Source organism: Puma concolor, chromosome B1 (genome assembly GCF_028749965.1).
Source record: "Puma concolor isolate L17-30 chromosome B1, mPumCon1.1.hap2, whole genome shotgun sequence".
Lineage (NCBI taxonomy): Eukaryota > Metazoa > Chordata > Mammalia > Carnivora > Felidae > Puma > Puma concolor.
The window spans coordinates 149,165,793-149,186,582 of NC_141670.1; the positions used below are offsets into that span (position 1 = coordinate 149,165,793).

General features: G+C 37.6%; 1 protein-coding gene across 1 annotated transcript in view; it reads left to right on the top strand.

Moving 5' to 3' along the window:
* The window catches only part of GC (GC vitamin D binding protein), a 32,156-nt gene extending 19,024 nt beyond the window's left edge, over positions 1 to 13,132 (top strand). The window contains exons 7-13 of the mRNA XM_025922145.2: positions 2,144 to 2,273; positions 3,355 to 3,557; positions 4,286 to 4,415; positions 4,866 to 4,963; positions 6,749 to 6,881; positions 10,420 to 10,474; positions 12,958 to 13,132. Coding sequence (XP_025777930.1) covers positions 2,144 to 2,273; positions 3,355 to 3,557; positions 4,286 to 4,415; positions 4,866 to 4,963; positions 6,749 to 6,881; positions 10,420 to 10,449 — 724 coding nt within the window. The 3' untranslated portion in view covers positions 10,450 to 10,474; positions 12,958 to 13,132. The remainder of the gene's footprint in view (positions 1 to 2,143; positions 2,274 to 3,354; positions 3,558 to 4,285; positions 4,416 to 4,865; positions 4,964 to 6,748; positions 6,882 to 10,419; positions 10,475 to 12,957) is intronic.
* The last annotated feature ends 7,658 nt before the right edge of the window (positions 13,133 to 20,790 follow it).

Below are 20,790 nucleotides of genomic sequence, written 5' to 3' on the forward strand. Positions count from 1 at the left end.
GCAACATTTCTTTTTAAATATGAATAGATTAGAAACTTCCAAAATTTCCCTAAAATAGAGAATACTTATATCAGTTGTGGTATATCCATAGGAGAATGCCATAGTTTGGATTAAATACCTTATTACAATATAATTAAAACAAACTATAGATTACTAGTAAAAGATATTGAAGATACAAATAAATAGAAAGATATTCCATGATCATTAATGTAAGAATATGGTTAAAATGCTCATACTATTCAAAACAATCTACAGATATAATGCAATCCCTATCGATACCCCAGTGACATTTTTGACAGCAGCAGAAAAAAAAAAGGCATCCTAAAATTCATAATTCATATAGAATGCCAAGGGACTCTATACAGGCCTAACAATCTTAAAGGAAAACAAAGTTGGAGGCCTCACACTTTATAATTTCAAAACACACTAATAGCAATAATGATCAGGATGCTATGGTACTGGCATAAATACATATATATAAATGTATAAATATATAAATTTATAAATGTATAAATTTATATATATGTAGGTAGATCAATGGAACAGATCCAAATTGGCCAAATTGTTTTCAACAAAGGTGCTGGGACTACACAATGGGGAAAGGACACTCTCAAATAGTTCTGAAAAAATTGGATATCCACATGCTAAGGAATTAAATTGAACTCTTACAACAGATTTGAATAATCAAGATGGATTAAACATAAGGCCTAAGACTACAAAACTCTTAGAAGACAAAAGGAAAAGCTTCAGAACACTGAATTTGACAAGGATTTTTTGGAAATGACCAAGAATAGACAACAAAAGCAAAAATAGATAAATGGAACTACATCAAACTTAAGCTTCTGTTTAAGGAACTTCCATAACTCAACAATAACAAAGTATTCAATTCTGTCTAATCAAGTTATTTAAACAGTTCTCCAAGAGATATAGAAATGGCCAACAAGCACATGAAGAGCTTTTCAATATCACTAATCATAAGAGAAATGCAAACCAAAACCACAATAAGAGATCATCTCATACCCTTTAGGATGGCCACTTTCTAAATGAGTGTTGGCAAAAATGTGGAGAAATTGAGATCCTTGTGCACTATTAATGGGAATGCAAAATGGTGTAGCCATTATGAAATACAATATGGAGTTCTCAAAAATTTTAAATTAGAATCGTATGATCCAGCAATCCCACTTTTGCATTCAAAGTAGAATCTCAGGGAGATATTTGCACACCCACACTCATTGCAGTATTCATAATTGCCAAGAGGTAGAAGAAACCTAAACGTCTTATGCTAAGCAAAATAAGCAGTCACAAGAGGACAAATACTGTGATTCCACTTTGTAGTATCTAAAGCAGTGAAAAATCATAGAAACAAAAGGAAAAATGTGGTTGCCACAAGATTGGAGTGGAGGCAGTCAATTTTCAATGGGTACAGAGCTTCAATTTAGCAAGGTGAAAAGATTCTGAAGTCTGCTGTATTTACAGATATTTACTTACAGTAAATATACTTAACATTACTGAATTATATGCTCAAATAGTTAAGATGCAAACGCTATTATGTGTTTTTGCCAAAATTGTAAAAGAATACTTGTAGATCAGGAATGTTTTCTGTATCATTAAGTGAAAAAGGCAAATATATAAATAGTGTAGCAGAGCAGAATCCTTTATGAAATACTTGGTAAACCTGATGAAATGCTTCAGGGTTATATACCAAAATACCAGCATTTGTTAATTCCGTGATCTAGGGCTATAAGTCTTCATATTTCTTTTATCTGTAGTTTCTAAGAGAATTTATAAACTATTTTTAAAAGTACAATGAGGGGCCACAAAAATAAGCTATTGGTCTTATGAATAGGGACTTAGTGCTTTATTGCTGTCATAGATCTAACATTTTAAAGGCGTGCTTCGAGTAGGGGATGGGACGAGAAGAAAAGCTACGTATCGGTACTAAAAATACAAAACGATTTATGTAGGATGACTGAATTTTGATTAGCAGCTCTAGCACATAGGAAGCATTGCATAGCAGATGTGTTCCACGCAGCTATCAAGGACAAAGGGTTGAAGCCATGGTAATTTTCCTCCAGACTGTATGTTCACAGGGAAAAAGAGAACAGAATACGGGTAACCTAACAATCCATTTTTAACTATTTAGCCATCTCGTAAAATTAGCCCAGAAAGTGCCTACTGCTGATCTGGAGGATGTTTTGCCACTAGCTGAAGAGATCACCACAATCCTCTCCAAGTGCTGTGAGTCTACCTCTGAGGACTGTATGGCCAAGGAGGTAAGAGAATCATCATCATGTACCATGTACTGTGTGGCAGGCACTCTAAATTGCTGGTTACATACATCAACTCAGTGAATCCTCATGAAATTTAAGTGTGTCATTAACTCCGTTTTACAGATGAGTAATGATTAACAGGGATGAATAACTTGAAGTCTTGCAAATAGTAAATGGCAAAGTCCACACACAAGGACAAGATAATCTAATTCCTAAGAATTCCTTACTCTTCCTGCACAACCCAATGCAGTTTAATTATCATTAAACTTCACTTATTTAACTTAATTTTAATGTCTTAAATAATATTTAGACTTGAGTTCCTCAATACACTAGCCACATAAGAAAAAAAATTTTTTTAACAAAGTTTACTTAATCTATATACCCAACATGGGGCTCCAACTCATGACCCTGAGATCAAGAGCCACATACTCTACTGACTGAGCCAACCAGGCACCCTACTAGCCACATTTTAAACGTACAATAGCATAAGATAACATAGATACAGATCATTTCAAAGTTCTACTGAACAATACTGCAACAATTATTATTCAAAGCTGCTCATGTTTATACCTGTTATAACTTGATGGTCAATTTTTTTCATCATTTTTTATTTACATAATCCTTTAGATAGGAATTTGAACTGGTGCTTTAGATAAGGGTCACCCCAAGTCTGGACAGCTTTAGAAATAATAGTGGGAAAAAAACAGATGATAACAACCTAAGAAAACAGGTCTCCATTAATAGGTGTTTTTCTATAACCTGACTTATAACTTTTCATCTATATCATGCCAAGGTTTGTAAGCCTACATAAGACTTCCTCTTTTTTTTTTTAATATTTGTTTTTGAAAGAGAGACAGATAGAGCATAAGCAGGGGAGGGGCAGAGAAAGAGGGAGATCTAGAATCTGATGCAGGCTCCAGGCTCTGAGCTATCAGCACAGAGCCCAACACAGGACTTGAACTTGTGAACTGCAAGATCATGACCTGAACCAAAGTCCAACTGAGCCACCCAGGCACCCAAGCCTTGTTTTTAATTAGGCCAACCAAGAAACTAACAATGCACAAACTCACAATTGCTTTTGTAGCTGCCTGAATACACAGTAAAGATCTGTGACAACTTAGCCACAAAGAATTCTAAGTTTAAGGACTGTTGTCAAGAAAAAACGCCCATGGACGTTTTCATGTGCGCTTACTTCATGCCTGCTGCCCCAACACCAGAGCTGCCAGCTGTCGAGCTGCCCACAGGTCAAGACGTATGTGATAAAGGAAACACCAAAGCCATAGATCAGTAAGTAGAGTTAACTGGAGTAACTTTTCTTGACAGTATGGATATTCACTAGCATTAAATGACAAAGAAATTAAATGGAAGAAAGGGTAAACCTTTATCTGTTTTGATCCAACAAAAACTAAAAATACACCCTTGCTGCATATACCCTAAGTTGCATAAGCTATAAGTATATGCATATTCATTGCATAGAAATACTTCACAAATAGGTTGTATTAACAGGTCAGAAAATTATCAATATTAGAGAGCAGAATGGAGACTAACTTTAGGCTGGAAGTCTGTATTTGTCCAAGTACGATTTTTATAAATGCATAGATAACAATGGAATAAAACAATGGAAGAATTTATAGAAATCTGTTTTCATAGAAAAGCCAATTAAGGCTTTTACTTGATGCTTTATGTGAGATTCGTGGTGTTATAGTTGCACAAAAGCTAGTTCCATGTTATTTTGAAATAGATAGGTTTATATAGAACATATACATATGCATATATAGTACACACAGAGCTTTAATTCATTATGAACTAGTCAGAATAGTTACAAAGCAACCGCTAATAATTTGCATTTCAATGAGAATATTAATCCAAAATCTGTCAATTTGGAGTCACATTTACTTAAATCTTTTATTTTTAGTTAAGATGCAGAAGTCAGGTGATCTGCCTTTTTATAATACAGAGAACATTTACACAAATCTACACATGTTAAAGAGCATTCTCTTTCTCTCTCATACCAGATATATATTTGAACTAAGTAGGAGAACTCCTCTTCCAGAAGTATTCCTCAGTAAAATCCTTGAGCCAACCCTGAAAAGCCTTGCTGAATGTTGTGAGTCTGAGGACTCTGCTGCCTGCATTAATACACAGGTACTATATGCTCTATTTTCTTCAGCAACCTTGGTTTAGGTCAAGAGTTGGAAAACTGTAGCTCATGGGCCAAATCTGACCCCATATCTGTGTTCACATGACCCATGAGCCAAGAATGGTCTTCTATCTTTTTTAATTTTATGACACATTAAAATGTGAAACTCAAAATTCAGGATTCATAGTGTTTCATTAGAACAGCCTCACTCCTTGTTTACACATTGTTTATAGCTGCTTTTGTGTCCTATTGGCAGAGTTGAATAATTATAAAAGAGACTATCTGGTTTACAAAACCTAAAATATCTACTATCTGGTTTTATGTAGAAAATGTTTGCCAATATCTGGTGTAGATAATAAACACACATAATAACACATTACACAGAATTCTGATTAATGCCTCGTAGAGCAGTGCTTCAAGACAAATAATTTTGTTATGTAATTGTTTTCTTACAGGGCCCTCAACTGAAAAAGGAATTATCTTCTTTCATTGACAAGGGACAGAAACTGTGTGCAGATTATTCAGAAAACACTTTTACAGAGTTTAAGAAGAAGTAAGGAAATTTTCTGTTTCCTCCACATTTATCAAAAATATTAGCATGGTATTATGATTTGAAAGTATAGTTGAAGGCTTGAGACTTTAAAAAGTAGAATCTGATATTTATATGGAGTTCTATCTAAATGGAGTTCTTTTTGGAGGGGAAAAATGGTCATGTGTATCAGGTGAGATATCAATTAGAACACAGCCCACAAAAGTATATTTATAAGACCTATAGGAACTTCATAAAAAAAAAACAAAAACAGATTAGCCCACAGTTCATCAACATTCTTGCCCTAAAGCCATATGTAGAAATTGCTATCAATAATTGAGGAACTGTAAAACTACTGAAGTTATCTAACTTCATGGCAGATGGTCTGACAAACAACCCAAACTTTCGATCAAGGGTAGTACCACCCATGACCAGCATGTATTCTCTATAAATTGAAGATACAAATGTTAATTAATCATCAATAATGTTGTACAATAGTCAGTAGTCCTATTTCTCAAGAACGGCCATAGAAGTGAAAGAAATTTTGCTGGGTTCCTAAAGACCCATTGCATTCCTAGTTTCATTAAGTAGATTGCTCACATCCATTTCAAATCATCTTGCTCAACATAGGCCTAAAGCAAGCACAAATGGAACTCCACAAAAAGACCAAAGAATCCCCAAAAGTAGGACCCTAATGAAGTCTACTTTAGCAAAGTTCTAAAATGAAAAACTGTGAAAGCCTGAAGTTCAAAATATTTCCCAATTATAAAAAAATAGTATAGAATAACATAAAACAGATAATCCAAGTTTTGTACTCCAGGGTCGCATGGGGCAATTACTGATATTTTTAACATACTGAGATTATAGAAATTATCAATACAGTGGAATTGACATGTAGGGTTATAAAGTCACAAGACAGACTACAGAGTCTAGGTATTTGAAACACTGCACCAGCTTATGCACACACGCGCGCGCGCGCACATACTTTCTCCATCCTCGGAGTTCCTCCTGGTCTGACTTGCCTCCCCTTCCAGCTGGGACCAACTCATTTCAGTAATGCTTTTATAAGCAAACCAGCCCCCCTCATCTTGTGCTTTCCCAGGATCCACCTTACCCCAACTAGATAAATTCGGGCTTCTACTACCTCCCATTGCCCACAACTGGGCTGGCCAACAGTTCCTGGAGGTCAGAAAACCAGACTGAATTGCCCATTATAACAATAGAGAGATACCAAGATTATAGACCATTCAAATTGGGAGAGAATCTAGAGAACTCAAGTCCTAGCACCATCTTGAAAGTGAGGTGGAGACATAATGGATAGTAGAGCTAAAAACAAGAGCCCGTTTCTGACCTTCTTTGTGTTTTCCAACATAGCCAGTTGGAAAGTAGGCACGCTGAGGGGGAAGTTGTATAAAGTGAGTAAAGAGAAAAAAGATTAAGGTGGCATAAAGTCCTGACAGGGAAAGTCTTTTTAAGGAACTTGAAATGTAGTACAGGAGAGAAGATAGAACGTCAGCAAGAATAGGAGAAGAAGTCTTCTATGTTGATATAATGGAGCAAATGAAGGGGGAAAGCCTGGAGTTCAAATCTAGCAGCAATTTGTAAATTTACTTTTAGGATCTGAGAAGAGCTGGAGATTTCATTTTCTAACCTCAAATTGAGTCGCTAAGAATCACTCCACAGACCCGTAATTTAAGAACAATTATTTCCATCTTTGTATTGTAAAAGACCAGAAGTGGGTTATCATTTTGTATGAGAAAGGTTTATAAAATACAAGTATGGAAACCTTACATAAATATGGTTTTTCAGACTAGCAGAACGATTAAGAGCAAAATTGCCTGACGTCAGTGCCCTGGAACTCCAAGGGCTGATTGACAAGCGTTCAGACTTTGCCTCCAAGTGCTGTTCCATAAACTCACCTCCTCTCTACTGTGATTTAGAGGTAAGAAAATTTAACCCCCTCCTTATCACCCAACAGTATTTTAAGAACTTGTGTACTCAGATTTACTCATTCCTTTGTTATTGAAATGCTCGTATGTGGCAGACTTTTCCTGATACTTTCATTGTAAAGACAAAAGTTGTTTCCTGGTTATGCCAGTTTAAAAGCAAATGAGGCAGTTAAACTTTTTTAACAAAAGGTTGGTGAATACAACAAAGTACAGTGCAGGGTTTTTCCCAACTGTAGGTGGTAACATATTAACGCTTTTTAATGTTTATTTTTGAGGGGGGGGGGGGGCTGGTGATACAACAGCTGCATTAGGTTGCCTTATCCCAGGAAAATAAAGTTACCTTACCTAGGAGTTGTTATCAGCAGATTTTGCTCTGAGAGTCTCATTCAATTTTAAGAGATATTTTTCTTTTACATTCTGTCAAAAAATAGCAATTCTACAACCCTTTCCTAGTCCCTCTTATCTGCTTATCCAATTACACTTTCCTTTTTGACATCATCCAAGACAAACTGAACTGCACACAACACAGGCTTCCTTCAAGTCTCTTGCTTTTCATTTGACTTGCTTTTCCATTACTTTCTATAACATATTGCCATCTAAAACCTTTGTATTTTCAATTACAATGATGAAAAGGCAGGTTTGTAACTATTTTCTTGCTTTATAACCAGTAAGTGTGGAGCAGTGCTGCTGAGCAACCAGTCTTTCAGTAATTGCTAGCAAAGAGGGAGATAAATGGAGTTGAGGCACTTACGCATATTTGATGGTCTGGAGCACTCAGATGAGACCTCTGCTATTTGTATGAGCCTTTTAGATGGCCTTTCCACACTCATCTCACAGCTGGGTAACCAAGCTGCCTCTACTTTCTGACTTCAGCTTACAACAGCATGTGCTTTGATTCTCAATGCTTGGTATGCATATTTGTCCTGTGACTCTGTAATATTTGGGGTATAATTTATTAAATCCCCTTGTCGTATATTTGACAAATTTTTTCCTGAAAATTAATGCCTATCTACTACACTGACTCCAAAGTCATTTATATCCAGGGATCTGCCTCTATCTGCCATTCTAAATATACTTGGCACAGCCACTAGAAGAACGGCAAAGGGGCTTCTGAACCAGACTAAATTAACATTAGGAGTTGACCTATCCCTACCCCTCACCCTGATCTTGAAGTGACCAGCAAATAGCCACCAGTGTAATTTGCTTTTAGCTTCACCATGGTACCCTCAGAACTAGTTCTATTATATTATTATCTCATAGAAACTCATTAGCTGCAGAAACAGTTGTAAAATTAGACTCTAATTTTTTTCCTCTCCACCCATCATTCAGTCCAGGCACTACCATGGATTCTTCTGAGAACTCATTACTATGCTCCTCTAAGATCCCAACAGAGTGCTAGGGACATTAAATATGGTTTCAGAAAGTTTCAGAAAGGCTCTGTTACATGCTGGAGTTGGTCATTACAATTTTGACAACAAAGACAACCACAAGTGGCCAAGTGGGAGCCAGGCAAGGAGGAGACAGACTCTCTCCTCCCCCTTTCTTTCGCCCGTACTACAGGGGAGACTGGCATATCCACTACAGCTTATCCTAGCTCTTAGAAGTAGCTTTTATGATCCTCAACATCATAGCTAGCATTTATTAAGCCATTATTAAATGTGAAGGATAATAGCCTTACGTGCATGTATTTATAAAATAATCTAAAACCTTTCTAAGTGAAAGGTACTATTTTTAATTTCCCTTTTACAGATGGGTCTAAGGAAATATGCAAAGATTACCAGATGTTAGGAAAATCATGTTTATTCCTTTGCAGTCCATTACTCTCACTCCAGGCATGGTCATAGACTTCAGCCCCAACTTAGCTAATAATGATAAAAAAATCAAAGTATAGATACCAAAAGACTTAATTATTGACTGAAATCCAAAATTATTTCTGAAGTTGGACAAAAATTGTGCTGGGTCAGCTTTGTCCATCTGAATGCCACCCATCCCACTACCTTGCTCTTCTTCCATTAGTTATACTTATTTTGCTTCAACAATCCTTTTTTACTGGCTTCATCCAATTTAAAGTTACTTCTCTCCTGACCTTAAATAAGACATTTTAGACACTACTCCCTCATTATTTTTCTTTTCTCCTCCCCTTACAGCCGAGATTTTTGAAATAGTATGTTCTCTTTCCTCACACCTGTTAATTCTTTAGTTCTTCACAGAACTTCTGATGGTACCATAACAATAACATTACACTGACCATCTCCTTCTTGCTAAATCTAACCAACGTTTTTCAGTCCTTTTCTTACCTGCTTTCTCTGCAAAAACACTTGACACCCACAACTATTCCTTCCTTCTTGAAACAATTTCTTTGGCGTCTGTATCATCATTTTCTACCTTTTGTCCTTCTAGGAGTTTTCCCTTCTCATACTGTTTTATACTGTCCTCTTCTAGCCATCCTTTACCTCCTTTCCAGAGTTTTCTTCCTTGATCTTTATAGTACATTTTCCTTGAGCATTCTCATCCAAAGACATGCCTTTAATCTCCAAATCCCTACCTTCAGGCCAAGATCTCTTCCTTCAGCACTGAGCATTTTATCCAACTTTATGGGGCTCTCTTGTTCCAGAAGAAATTCAAATTCAACGTGCCCCAAATCTTCCCCCTAAAAACCTCCTCTTGTATTTCCTAAATTTATGAATATCACAATTCACCCACTGTCTAAGATAACAAATACTACTGTATTTCACCTGTTTTCCATATTCGTCCAAATTCCAAATCCTACTGATTCTATGATTCTAACACCTCAGTATCTTGGTCTCCCTATCTACTTCTAAGTTACTGGTACTTAAATTGAGGCAATCCTTTGCCTGGATTACAGCATCCCGATTGTTTGTATCCCCACCCCCCTTCCTTTTCTTACACCTAACCTCTTCTCTATACAGAGATCAGAATAATCTTTGTAAAATACCAAATAGTTAATACATTCCTATAATTGCTCTCCATTGCATCTAAAGTTTTGTTTTGTTTTTAAATAGCGTTTGGACCTTTGCCCCTTCAGTCAGATCTACCATTACTTCTTGTTCTTCCTCCTTTGACTCTCCTGAACTATTTGCAAGTTTTCAAGTACCTTAAGCTTGCTCTTACCTCAAGGATTTTGCACATTATGACTCATCCCCTATTGCCTAATCCTTCTACTTCATCCTGACTAAATTTTTCAAGTTTCAGGATACAATTTAAACCTCACCTCCTCTGGGAGTCCTTCCCTGACACTCAAGCTCTTCTGTTTTCTCTTTGTACTCTGTGCACACCCAATAATTAGATCTTATTAACTATTGACTTTTTTTCTGGTCTGTTTTTCCTGGGACACTGTAAATTTTAAGAGCAGGGACAGTATAGAACCAAACGTGAATGATGGCCAATAAATAAATATGAAACGACATTTTGACAAGAATCTTTTCCCCAAGCAAGTTTCACATTTTTGTATACCATCTGCAACAGTCTACAAAATACTTTATGACTTAGAAGACATTTTTTTCATTGCAGATTGAGGCTGAAATGAAAAATACCCTATAGTCCTGATGCATGTGTATTGTCTTAGGTAAGTATAGTTTTTGAAGGCAGCAAAGAATGTACATTTACACAATGTATTTTAAAAATCAGCATTTGAATAGTCTCCTTTCTATTAGCTATTCAAACTGATTTTACAGATGAAAATCTTAAGTATGTAAAAAAGTTAAAGAGCTTATACAAGCATACACAACCAACTTCTGACCTGTCTAGGACTAGAAACCAGGTCTCCAGCTTGATACGTACCTATTACAACCTCACATCTAAGGTAATGACAGCATAGAGATCATTTCAAGGATTTTGATGAATTAAAAGTTTAAATATTTAAAGACCGAGTTCATCAAGTCTTAAAGACCACAGGGCTCTTAGGAGGAGAAAGGCATTTTTCAAATTAAAGCATGTTTGAAATATTCTCACTCGCTTATTACCCATTAAAAAATACATGAAGAGGCTAAGAACAGAAGCTGGAACCCCATACTTTAAACTGAAGGTGACCTCAACTCTGCAAATTAACAAAATTATTCTCTCCAGATTTAATTATATTCATTTTAAAGAGATTACTTCTGAGATTTAAAGTGATGAAAACAATCATTTGGGTCTATCTCAGACCTTACTTGAACTGAGGCTTTTCACCACTGTAAGATTTTTATTTTGCTAATTTACTGACAACATTCCTAAGAATGATGTGGAAGCAAAAACCATTGACTAAGGAAATTAAATTCTTCTACCACATTCAGGCTTTCAATATAAACTATTTGCATCTGAAACAGTAAAAAAGAAAATTAACACTCAGAGGCAGTACAATGGAGGGGGTCACAGAAATTTGGGGAATTACCCAGTCTACATTAGAATCTCCACTCCAACTATCCATCTCTGTGAGCAAGTTATCTATACCCCCTAAAGCTCGGTTACCTTTTTTGTAAAAAGAAAATTACAACTGCTCCTCCCAGCATTGTTGTAACGATGAAGGTGAGGTGATGTGTATAAAATGCCAAGAAATACTAATAGTAGGGGCGCCTGGGTGGCGCAGTCGGTTAAGCGTCCGACTTCAGCCAGGTCACGATCTCGCGATCCGTGAGTTCGAGCCCCGCGTCGGGCTCTGGGCTGATGGCTCGGAGCCTGGAGCCGGTTTCCGATTCTGTGTCTCCCTCTCTCTCTGCCCCTCCCCCGTTCATGCTCTGTCTCTGTCTCAAAAATAAATAAACGTTGAAAAAAAAAATTAAAAAAAAAAATACTAATAGTATTTCTAATAGTATTTGCTAATAGCAAAGTTGCTACAGTTGCTTCTATTACAGATGTAAATCTAAACTAAAACAAGTTTCCCCCAGAGAGTCTTTTCAGATTTTAAATTGCTCTAGAATAGATCCATTTTCTTTTGATTTTTCTCTTACTAGAACACATCAGCTCTCCAATGACTGAAGTGGCACATATTGTTTAGTAGGAAGCAGTTCCTACAACTGTTAAACCAACTGGCTAGCCCTGCCGGTCTTCTCAGTGAAAGCCTTCATCTCGTCAGAGATTTGGCCTTGTAGAAGCAGAAGCCTTTGTCTCAAGGTGTTCTCATCCTCAAGGACACCTATGATTCAGGTCTTCCAGTCAACAGTGTGATGCTATTTGATTAACTAAAACCATTGTAAACCTGAGTTGTCATCTGGACAGTTAGTGGTCCCCTTGATCACTTTCTTTCTTCAAGCCCCAAAATTGATGGATTGTGGCCACATTTGTAGGTCTCACTGGAGAATTATGGTCTCTTAATAAATCCCATAAATCTAGTTATCTTTTTCCTTCAGCTTTGGAAATGGTGTTCCCCGAGTTGCCAACAGATAAAGGATTTGGTCCACATTGAAGATTCAAGTTGGGTAGAAAGCACTACCAGAATTACACTCAGCAGGTGCTTACATGAGAGAAACCTAAGAACTCAGCATAGCCAGGTGCTTACACTTTGAAAGAAACAAGTGAGGAAAACACAGGTGTGTCTGTCTCATCCTCAGACATAACCTCACACAGGACAATGAAAGGTAGAATTTCTTGCACGGTGCAAATAGAACTATGGTATAACTGCTGTAGTATCTTGGGGGGGGCGGGAATCAAAACGGAGACACATTTGGCTCATTACAATGTAGAAGGGGATTTGATAAGAACTTACACTAAGTGTTTTACTAAAATAAAAAACTATCATCTCAATCCCATGACTAAGAAGCCTCATGGTTACTGTGTTTTTTGCTATGGCAGAGAACATTCTCAGAGCACAAAGCTACATACATCCTTAGTTCAAAGAAAAGAAAAGCTATGATATACCTTGGCATAACAGTGATGGCCTTATGTACAGGTTTTGGGAATTTCTTACATTTTTATTCTGGACCCATCAGGTGGGTCACAGTGGATATATGGGTCATGCTAGACAGGTTTCTCTTAAAACATAAAAATAACCTGATCTTATAAACTTCTGCTGAGCAGTATTATGATTGTGCCCATTAGCTGTTTGTCTAACATTTATTTGCCTTGTTCTCATAGATCTAGTGCTGGAACCACCCTGGGAACAACATCTGATGGCCTTACCTAAGCAAAACCAGAGCTCCTGGGGAGACCAGTAGAATACTTCCTGCTTTTTATTAACTACAGTATCTTTATACAATGAGAAGTATGATAATTTGCTATAAAATAAAAACAATGCAGATCATAAATGTCACCAAGGATGTCACCACATTGATCTTCAGCACTGTCCCTGTGATTTTCACAAAAATGCTGAGATAGGCAGCCCCCACCTTACAAGCACCTGTTTTCTATCTATTTCTAGAAGATTCACAACGTTAAGTATCCACTTTCAAATTCCCAGTACACGAAGTTCCATTCCTTAATTGCTCCTCAGGCCTAATAGGTACCATTAAGGAAAAGTTAGCCAGGCTTCTATCATAAATAGCCTGGGATTACTCACTTCCTTAAGAACCATCACCACCACCTTCTGGAGAAAACCTTGCTCCCAGGTGCAGGTTGTATGGGATTAAGTAACATCTACCTTACAAAAAGAAAGTCTCTGTGGCCTGAACAAGTTTTTGTTAATGACGACTCCTCAGAGCAATTTATTGGGTCAAAATTCTAAAAACCTGATTTCAGCTTAATCCAATTTATCATGTGTACACTGTAGAGAATATTTCTATGTGCCTTCTTTGCTCAGGGAAAGTGAAGGTGTTCTAACTCAACATATTTAGTTTTGAAAAAAAAGATCATACCTTTCAAATAAATACCTCTCAAACCAATACAAGCCAAGGAAAACGTCTATATTTATAATTAATTACCTGAAGGACTTTACATTTATCTCGTGGTAGATAGAGTTCTATGGTAGAGATATAGATTTTATAGCAAATGTAACTGGAGTCACATTAACCAAAATCATCCCTGGTCACTCCTCAAGATTCTAAGTCCCAGCAGGGAGAATTTCATTAACTAAGTCAAGGTCAAATGCTCAAGACTTTAGCTGCCAGTATCTGGGAAGTAAAATGCCTGTCCCTTTGCAGTGTCGGTAGAAGGTTGAGTCCTACCTTACACAAATATTCCCTAATGTTAGGAAATTAACCTCAAATGAGTTCTTCAGATACAATGAAGAAAAAAAAAAGAGGCAACCAACTACATGCTACATACTTAGGCAGTATTTTAGATTTCTTAAAGTTCTTTATCATTTCTGAAAGTACCTTGCTGAAGTTTCAAAACCAATTCTGATATGTAAACATCACTGATAAAAATGAGAGAATGAAACTCCAAAAAGGCAAATGAATGGCCCAATGCAACAATAAAGAAGAGACTTCGTTTTCAAGGTCCAGTATGCCATGCAAGATTAGTGGGCATACTTGAAGAATGTGTTCCTTAACTAAACTACTTCTGGAAACAATCTAGGTTAGCGCCCTTGAAGAGTCACAATTTACTGTGTACAATTCAGTATTCCCTAAATTTAACCACAGACCCCTTTTTCTTTGGATGTCACCCAGAATTATCTCTCTGTAAATTTAATCTTGGAAAATTCTACTCTGTTCTTACTTGAGAAATTACATTCACAAAATGTTCATTAATCACTACAAACAAGTCAATTTTGGTCAAGCATTTTTATGCCTGACCAAGCAGCACCGGGTGTTTTTTTGCCACTAAGTATTCAATAAGTATTACATGATGGGCTGAAGTAGTGTTTTCAGGGCTCCTGTGGATAGATTTTCCAGCCAACTCCGAACACCTTTCATTATTTTTTTATATTAAGCATATCTGACCCAAATACACCATCATTCTAATACAAGAATTTTAATTTTAGACTTTATATGCATAATTATGCCTGTATTTGTTCCACTTTATGGGAAGCAGAGGTCTTTTGAGAAGATATTGCCAAAACTTACACTTACTTCCTAAGTGCTTCTCATCGTTAAAGACATGCTTTTGAATTTCCATCTACTGTCAACCATAGCTGAATTTACTTGTGTCTATTAAATAATCCTCAGTTTTTTATGCATTGCCTATCACCTTCTTCCAGAAACCAGATACTCACCATGATAAAACAAACAAAACTGTGTATTTCTAAAAATGGCATTTACACACTATATTGATAAGGGTTCTCCAAGAAAATAGAACTAAGAGGAGACAGAGAAATGAAGAGATTTTACAGAATTGGCTTACATAGTCATGGAACCAGCAAGCCTGAAGTCCACAAGGCAGGCCAACAGTGTGGAAACCACAAAGGATTTGTTTCCGTGCTGCAGCTTTGAGGTAAAAGTCTCCTCTGGAAAGTCTCAGTTTTTCCTTTTAAAGCCTTTGACTGATTGGATGAGGCATTTGCATATCATCAAGAGTAATCTCCTTTACTTCATGTCAGCTGATGGTAGATGTCAATCACATCTGCAAAATACATTTACAGAAATGTCTAGACTAACATTTGACTAAACAAATGGCCCCCATAACCTAGCCAAACTGACACAAAAAAGGGTAGCCATCACACAAAACTTCTTTTATTTGCACTGTCCTTTATCAGGCTTACTGTCTTTCAAATTGTAGTAATAACCCCCTGTGCTTTTCTAGATGCCTAAGTCATTTCACAGGTGATTCTCGAACTGTCACCTGAGAACCATCACCTTAATTGGTCTACCCCATCAATACCTTTTCCTGGAAATCCTTCAACAAAAACAAAGCTCTTTTTTATGGAGATTTTAATTTAAAAACATAGCAAAGGGATTGTGTCTATGATGTCATTTAATTCAACAGCAATAAACTCTCATGAAACAAGAATTCGGTCAACTTGACAGTGTACTCAATTTCCAAATAGCTAAAAATAAACCTGAAGGCTTAGAAGCTTGTGTTTTTATGACTCTGATCTTCCCACCACGAAAGCCTCACCTTCACCCAAATGAGAGACCAACAATTCCCAGAGACCCAGATTTAACTAGTCTTTTTTTTTTCTTTTCTTTTCGAATTTTTATTTAAATTCTAGTTAGTTAACACATAGTGTAATATTGGTTTCAGGAGTAGAATTCAGTGATTCATCAAAAAGACAAATACCATATGATTTCACTCATATGTGGAATTTAAGAAACAAAACAGATGAACCTAAGGAGGATTGGTGGTGGGAGAGAGCAAGGAAAATAAGCCACAGGACTCTTAAAGATAGAGAACAAACTGGGGATTGATGGAGGGAGGTGGGTGGGAGAGGGGCTAGATGGGTAATCAGTCTTGAGTGGAACCTGAAGTGCAAAAGCCTGCAAATCACTGCCTTGGAAGCTTGACACCCTCACCCACATTAGGAAAAGGGAGACATCTGAAATTAACCAGTTAAGGACCTTTTGGCTAAGGGTAAATTTATTTGTTCTTTAAGTTTATTTGAGAGAGAGAGAGAGAGAGAGAGCAGGGGAGGGGCAGAGAGAAAGGGAGAGAGAGAGAATCCCAGCCAGGCTCAGCACTGTGACTATAGAGCCCTACTCGGGGCTTGAACTCACTAACTGTGAAATCATGACCTGAGCCGAAATCAAGAGTCAGATGCTTAGCCAACTGAGCCACCCAGGTACCGGGGGCAAGGGTAAATTTCTAACATCATTTTCTCTCGGTCTGCCATTGCATTAGGAAAATGTTGTCAAGTATACAACGCGGGGCGCCTTAGTGGCTCAGTCTGTTAAGCGGCTGACTTTAACTCAGGTCATGATCTCACGGTTCCTGGGCTTAGGCCCTGCATGGGGCTCAGTGCTGATAGTGGGGACACTGGACCCTGCTTCGGAATCTGTGTCTCCCTCTCTCTCTCTCTGCCCCTTCCCCTGCTCACTCTCTCTCTCTCTCTTTCTCAAAAGTAAATAAACATTTTTTTTTTTTAATTATTCAGTGAAATTTTTGTCTCCCATTAAAGAAACCCAGTCATGGGGAGGATTCTTGGTTTCTGCTCAGGTCATGATCTCACAGTTCGTGAGTTTGAGCCCTGCGTGGGGCTCTGCACTGTCAGTGCAGAGCCTGCTTGGGATTCTCTCTCTATTCCCTCTCTTCTGGCCCCTCACGGTTTGTGCTGTCATGTGTTCTCTCTCTTTCTCAAAATAAATAAATAAACTTGAGAGAAAGAAAGAAAGAAAGAACGAAAGAAAGAAAGAAAGAAAGAAAGAAAGAAACCTAGTCATAGATAATCAAGTCAAAAGATGCCCCTTTCCAGAAGCTATTCCATCCTTCTCCATTTCTTCCAGGATCTGAGCTTTTTTTTCCCTATTAGGCCAAGAAAAGTACCTAATTATTCCTTGCACTGCACCCACCACCACAAATCTCCCTGTTGTATAACTAATGCTTTTCAGCAAATTCTAGTTTGCAATTAACAATAGTACCTACTTACCCATCCACAGATGAGCGGTTTAGAAGTCCTGTATTGTTTCTACCCCAGTAAGAAAGTTTCCAACAATGAACTAGTGTCTCTTCCCACGCTTCAATATCAGAAATATGGATCTTTGTCACATTGTGTGTTGCACCATGAAAAGCCTCTGGAAGGCGTGCCTGTTTCAAATAAAAATCTTTGCCTCCACCTTGTGGTTGACAGGCCTAAAGACAAATGGCCGTGCAGAAATCTATTCTGAAATCAGATTTTCATAAAACGGACAGTACTAATCACCTGGAATATGCTTATTTTGTGCTACAGCTCTATTTAGAACAACATGAAAAGCCAAATTAACAAGATACAGAAGTTTTCAACTTTTATTCTCAGAGATTTTAACAACTGTGTCAATTTGGCAACTTTGTACACAACACAACCAAATGATCAGTCTAATTTTTTCATTTAGTTCCTGAGAATGTTTAAAATTTTGAGAAAAAAAATTAAGCCATTTTTCTCTCTTTAAATATAGCATAAGTGATGGAGTAAGAATTAGGTAAGAACATGTAAAAAAAAAAAAAAAAACTAGTATGATACTTCACTTTTTACACACTGTATCGTTGTCTATAACTGACCTGTGTGCTTCGGGGCCAAAATATAACTCGAAAACAGAGTTTGGGATAAAGAGGAACAAGAGGTGTATTGCTTAGTGGGGCAAGGAGACTGAAGCAGGCTAAGGTCTTCAGAAACTGCAAGCCTACCCAGAGGAAGGGGCTTGACGATGCGGAGGGGTGGGTAGGGAAATACAGGACCTAGTCGGTTTCTACACGAATTGTGTGTGTGTGCCAGCCTCCTTAGTGGTTTTTCAGGCTGTGTGGTTCCTGAAACAAAAGACCAAAAGAGGAGGAGAGGTTTGGGGAAGACAGGAAAAAGGTTACTTTAAAATCAAGCTCCTCTGAAGAATAGTGCAGCCATCTTGATTTTTGTTCAACTTCATGCTTTTAAGCAGTTTTGATGTTACTTTTTTGGAAACTTTCCTCTATGATCTCATCTAATCTTCACATTTACATGAGGCAGATAATCCAGATCCTAATACATCTAATTTACAGGTAACATGGGTTTGGTGAGATGAACACAAGCTAACAGCAAAGACTGATCTAGCAATACTGAACATGCACTAAGCACTTCCCGTAAGTCAGGTACAGCATGTACTACTTGGTAACTGTGCCACTTACTATGGCTTAATCAAAAGCCACCCTGACAGAGCAGCTGAAGACAATTGCAATCATTAAAAGTTTGCTCACGTCTATCCGAGTTGACTGAGCTCAGGGTCTCTCGTGCAGTTGCAGTCAGGCAGCAGTGGGGCCTATCCTGAAGGTGGTTCCATTCACATAAGCTGGACTGGGCCCAAAAGGAACCAGAGGGCGGGCTCCAGGTAGTCTGGTCAGGTGGTCTTCTCAGGCAGCCTCAGGACAGCCAGACCTTTCTTAGGTGGCTACAGATTCCTGAGTTTCCTAAGACATAATGGTGGAAGCTGTCCTTTCTTTCTTTTTTTTTTTTTTTAATGTTTTTATTTATTTTTGAGAGAGAGAGAGCTGGGGAGGGGCAGAGAGAGAGGGAGACACAGAATCTGAAGCAGCCTCCAGGCTCTGAGCTGTCAGCAGAGTCCCATGCAGGGCTCCAACTCGTGAACTGAGATCATGACCTGGACTGAAGTTGGACTGAGCCACCCAGGTGTCCCTGGAAACTGCCCTTTCTAATCAACCCTTCGATGTCAGGCAGCATCCTTCCCACTGCATTTTTTTTTTACTTATTTTTTTTTTTTATTTATATTCATAACATACGGTATAGTCTTGGCTTCAGTAGTACAACCCAGTGATTTATCACTTACATATAACACCCAGTGCTCATCCCAGCAAGTGTCCTCCTTAATGCCCATTACCCATTTAGCCCATCTCTCCACCCAACACCCCTCCAGCAACCCTCAGTCTGTTCCCTGTATTTAAGAGTCTCTTATGGTTTGCCTCCCTCTCTGTTTTTATCTTATTTTTCCTTCCTTTCCCCTGTGTTCACCTGTTGAGTTTCTCTTTCCACTGCATTCTATTTTAACAGGCAGTGCTTCAAGACAAGATGAGATAGACTGCATTTGTTGTTGAATGAAGTATCAAATAATTTGCAAACGTTTTAAAACCACCCTCCAGATAAAATTTGTAGATCAAACTATTTGTCATTGGCAATGGCTATGCAGAATATGACAAAGCACTCCTAAGGTTGGAGAAATCATGTAAATAGGAGTCTAAGCCAAAGATAGATTTGCTGAGCAGAAAGAAAATCACCATTTTTTAAAAATTACTTTCTAGATCAGTAATCTGAGAAGTAGTGCATAGAATAAATTTAGATATTATAAAATTACTCAGATGAAAATAAGAAACTAATATAAACTCAGAATAAGGTCAAAACTACTACAAACTTACCATCGAAAAAAGTGAATTACAGTCTACAATGAGTTTTTCTCATCCAGTTTATCATATTTGGCTCATTGTCATTCATATGTTCCCAATTATGATGTCTAATATATTCAAGTCAAGCTGACAAATACACTCAGCTATTAATCTAACTTCTAATAGAATGTCTCTATGTAAAAAGCACAGAATTATATAGTGAAGCATCATCAGTTATTAACTCAAAAGACTGCAATAATGAAATCTGTGATTAATTTTGGTTCAAATAAAATCAACGTCACCAATTAGCAATTATATATAGTCGATTATATAATTTTTAATTAGCACAACTGTATTTCAAAATGGTTGCTCTAAGCACTTCCATGGCTATATCACGCAAACATTGAGTAAAATTTTCTGACATGTTAAAAATTTTAGAACCGCATCATTCTTGCCGTAAATTTAGACCAGATCATTGTTTGTGAAAATAGACCTCCCAGATCTTTCTTCTATTTCTTAGCTGTTCCTGGAAAACAGCCATGAAGGCAGGATGTACTGTGGTTTAATACATAACTAAAAAGAAGACACTTCCCTCAGGAGCACCTGTCTATGAAACTGGTCACTGCCTCCACTCCACTGCTTACATTTACGAGCCATACGTAGAAAACATGAAAGGACTGGACTTCTACCTAGAAACTCAGGTTATCAGAGCACACCAGTGGCACGACCTAGACCCACCCATCCCTTGTGCTGCAAGTGCGATGAGGCCATCACTATTTATCATTCATCGACTTCACGAAGATTTGAGATACAACAGGAACCGGAAATAACCAGTCGTTTAAACTCCACTGTCTCTCTGACTTGTGTACCTATGAGATTTGCACCTTTTCTGCTACTTTATGCAAAATACAGTACTGTTCACCCCTCCCAAGCAGAGATTGATTCATGACTCTGCCAGTCCAGAGCACAGTCCTTACAAAAGAGGAACAAAGATTGCATCTTGTCCTCTTCACCCTCCCCTCCTTAATAAAAGACTGTTTTTATCCCATTACATAAAATGCTAAGAACATCAGTGATGTGGACTTTTCAGGATTGAGC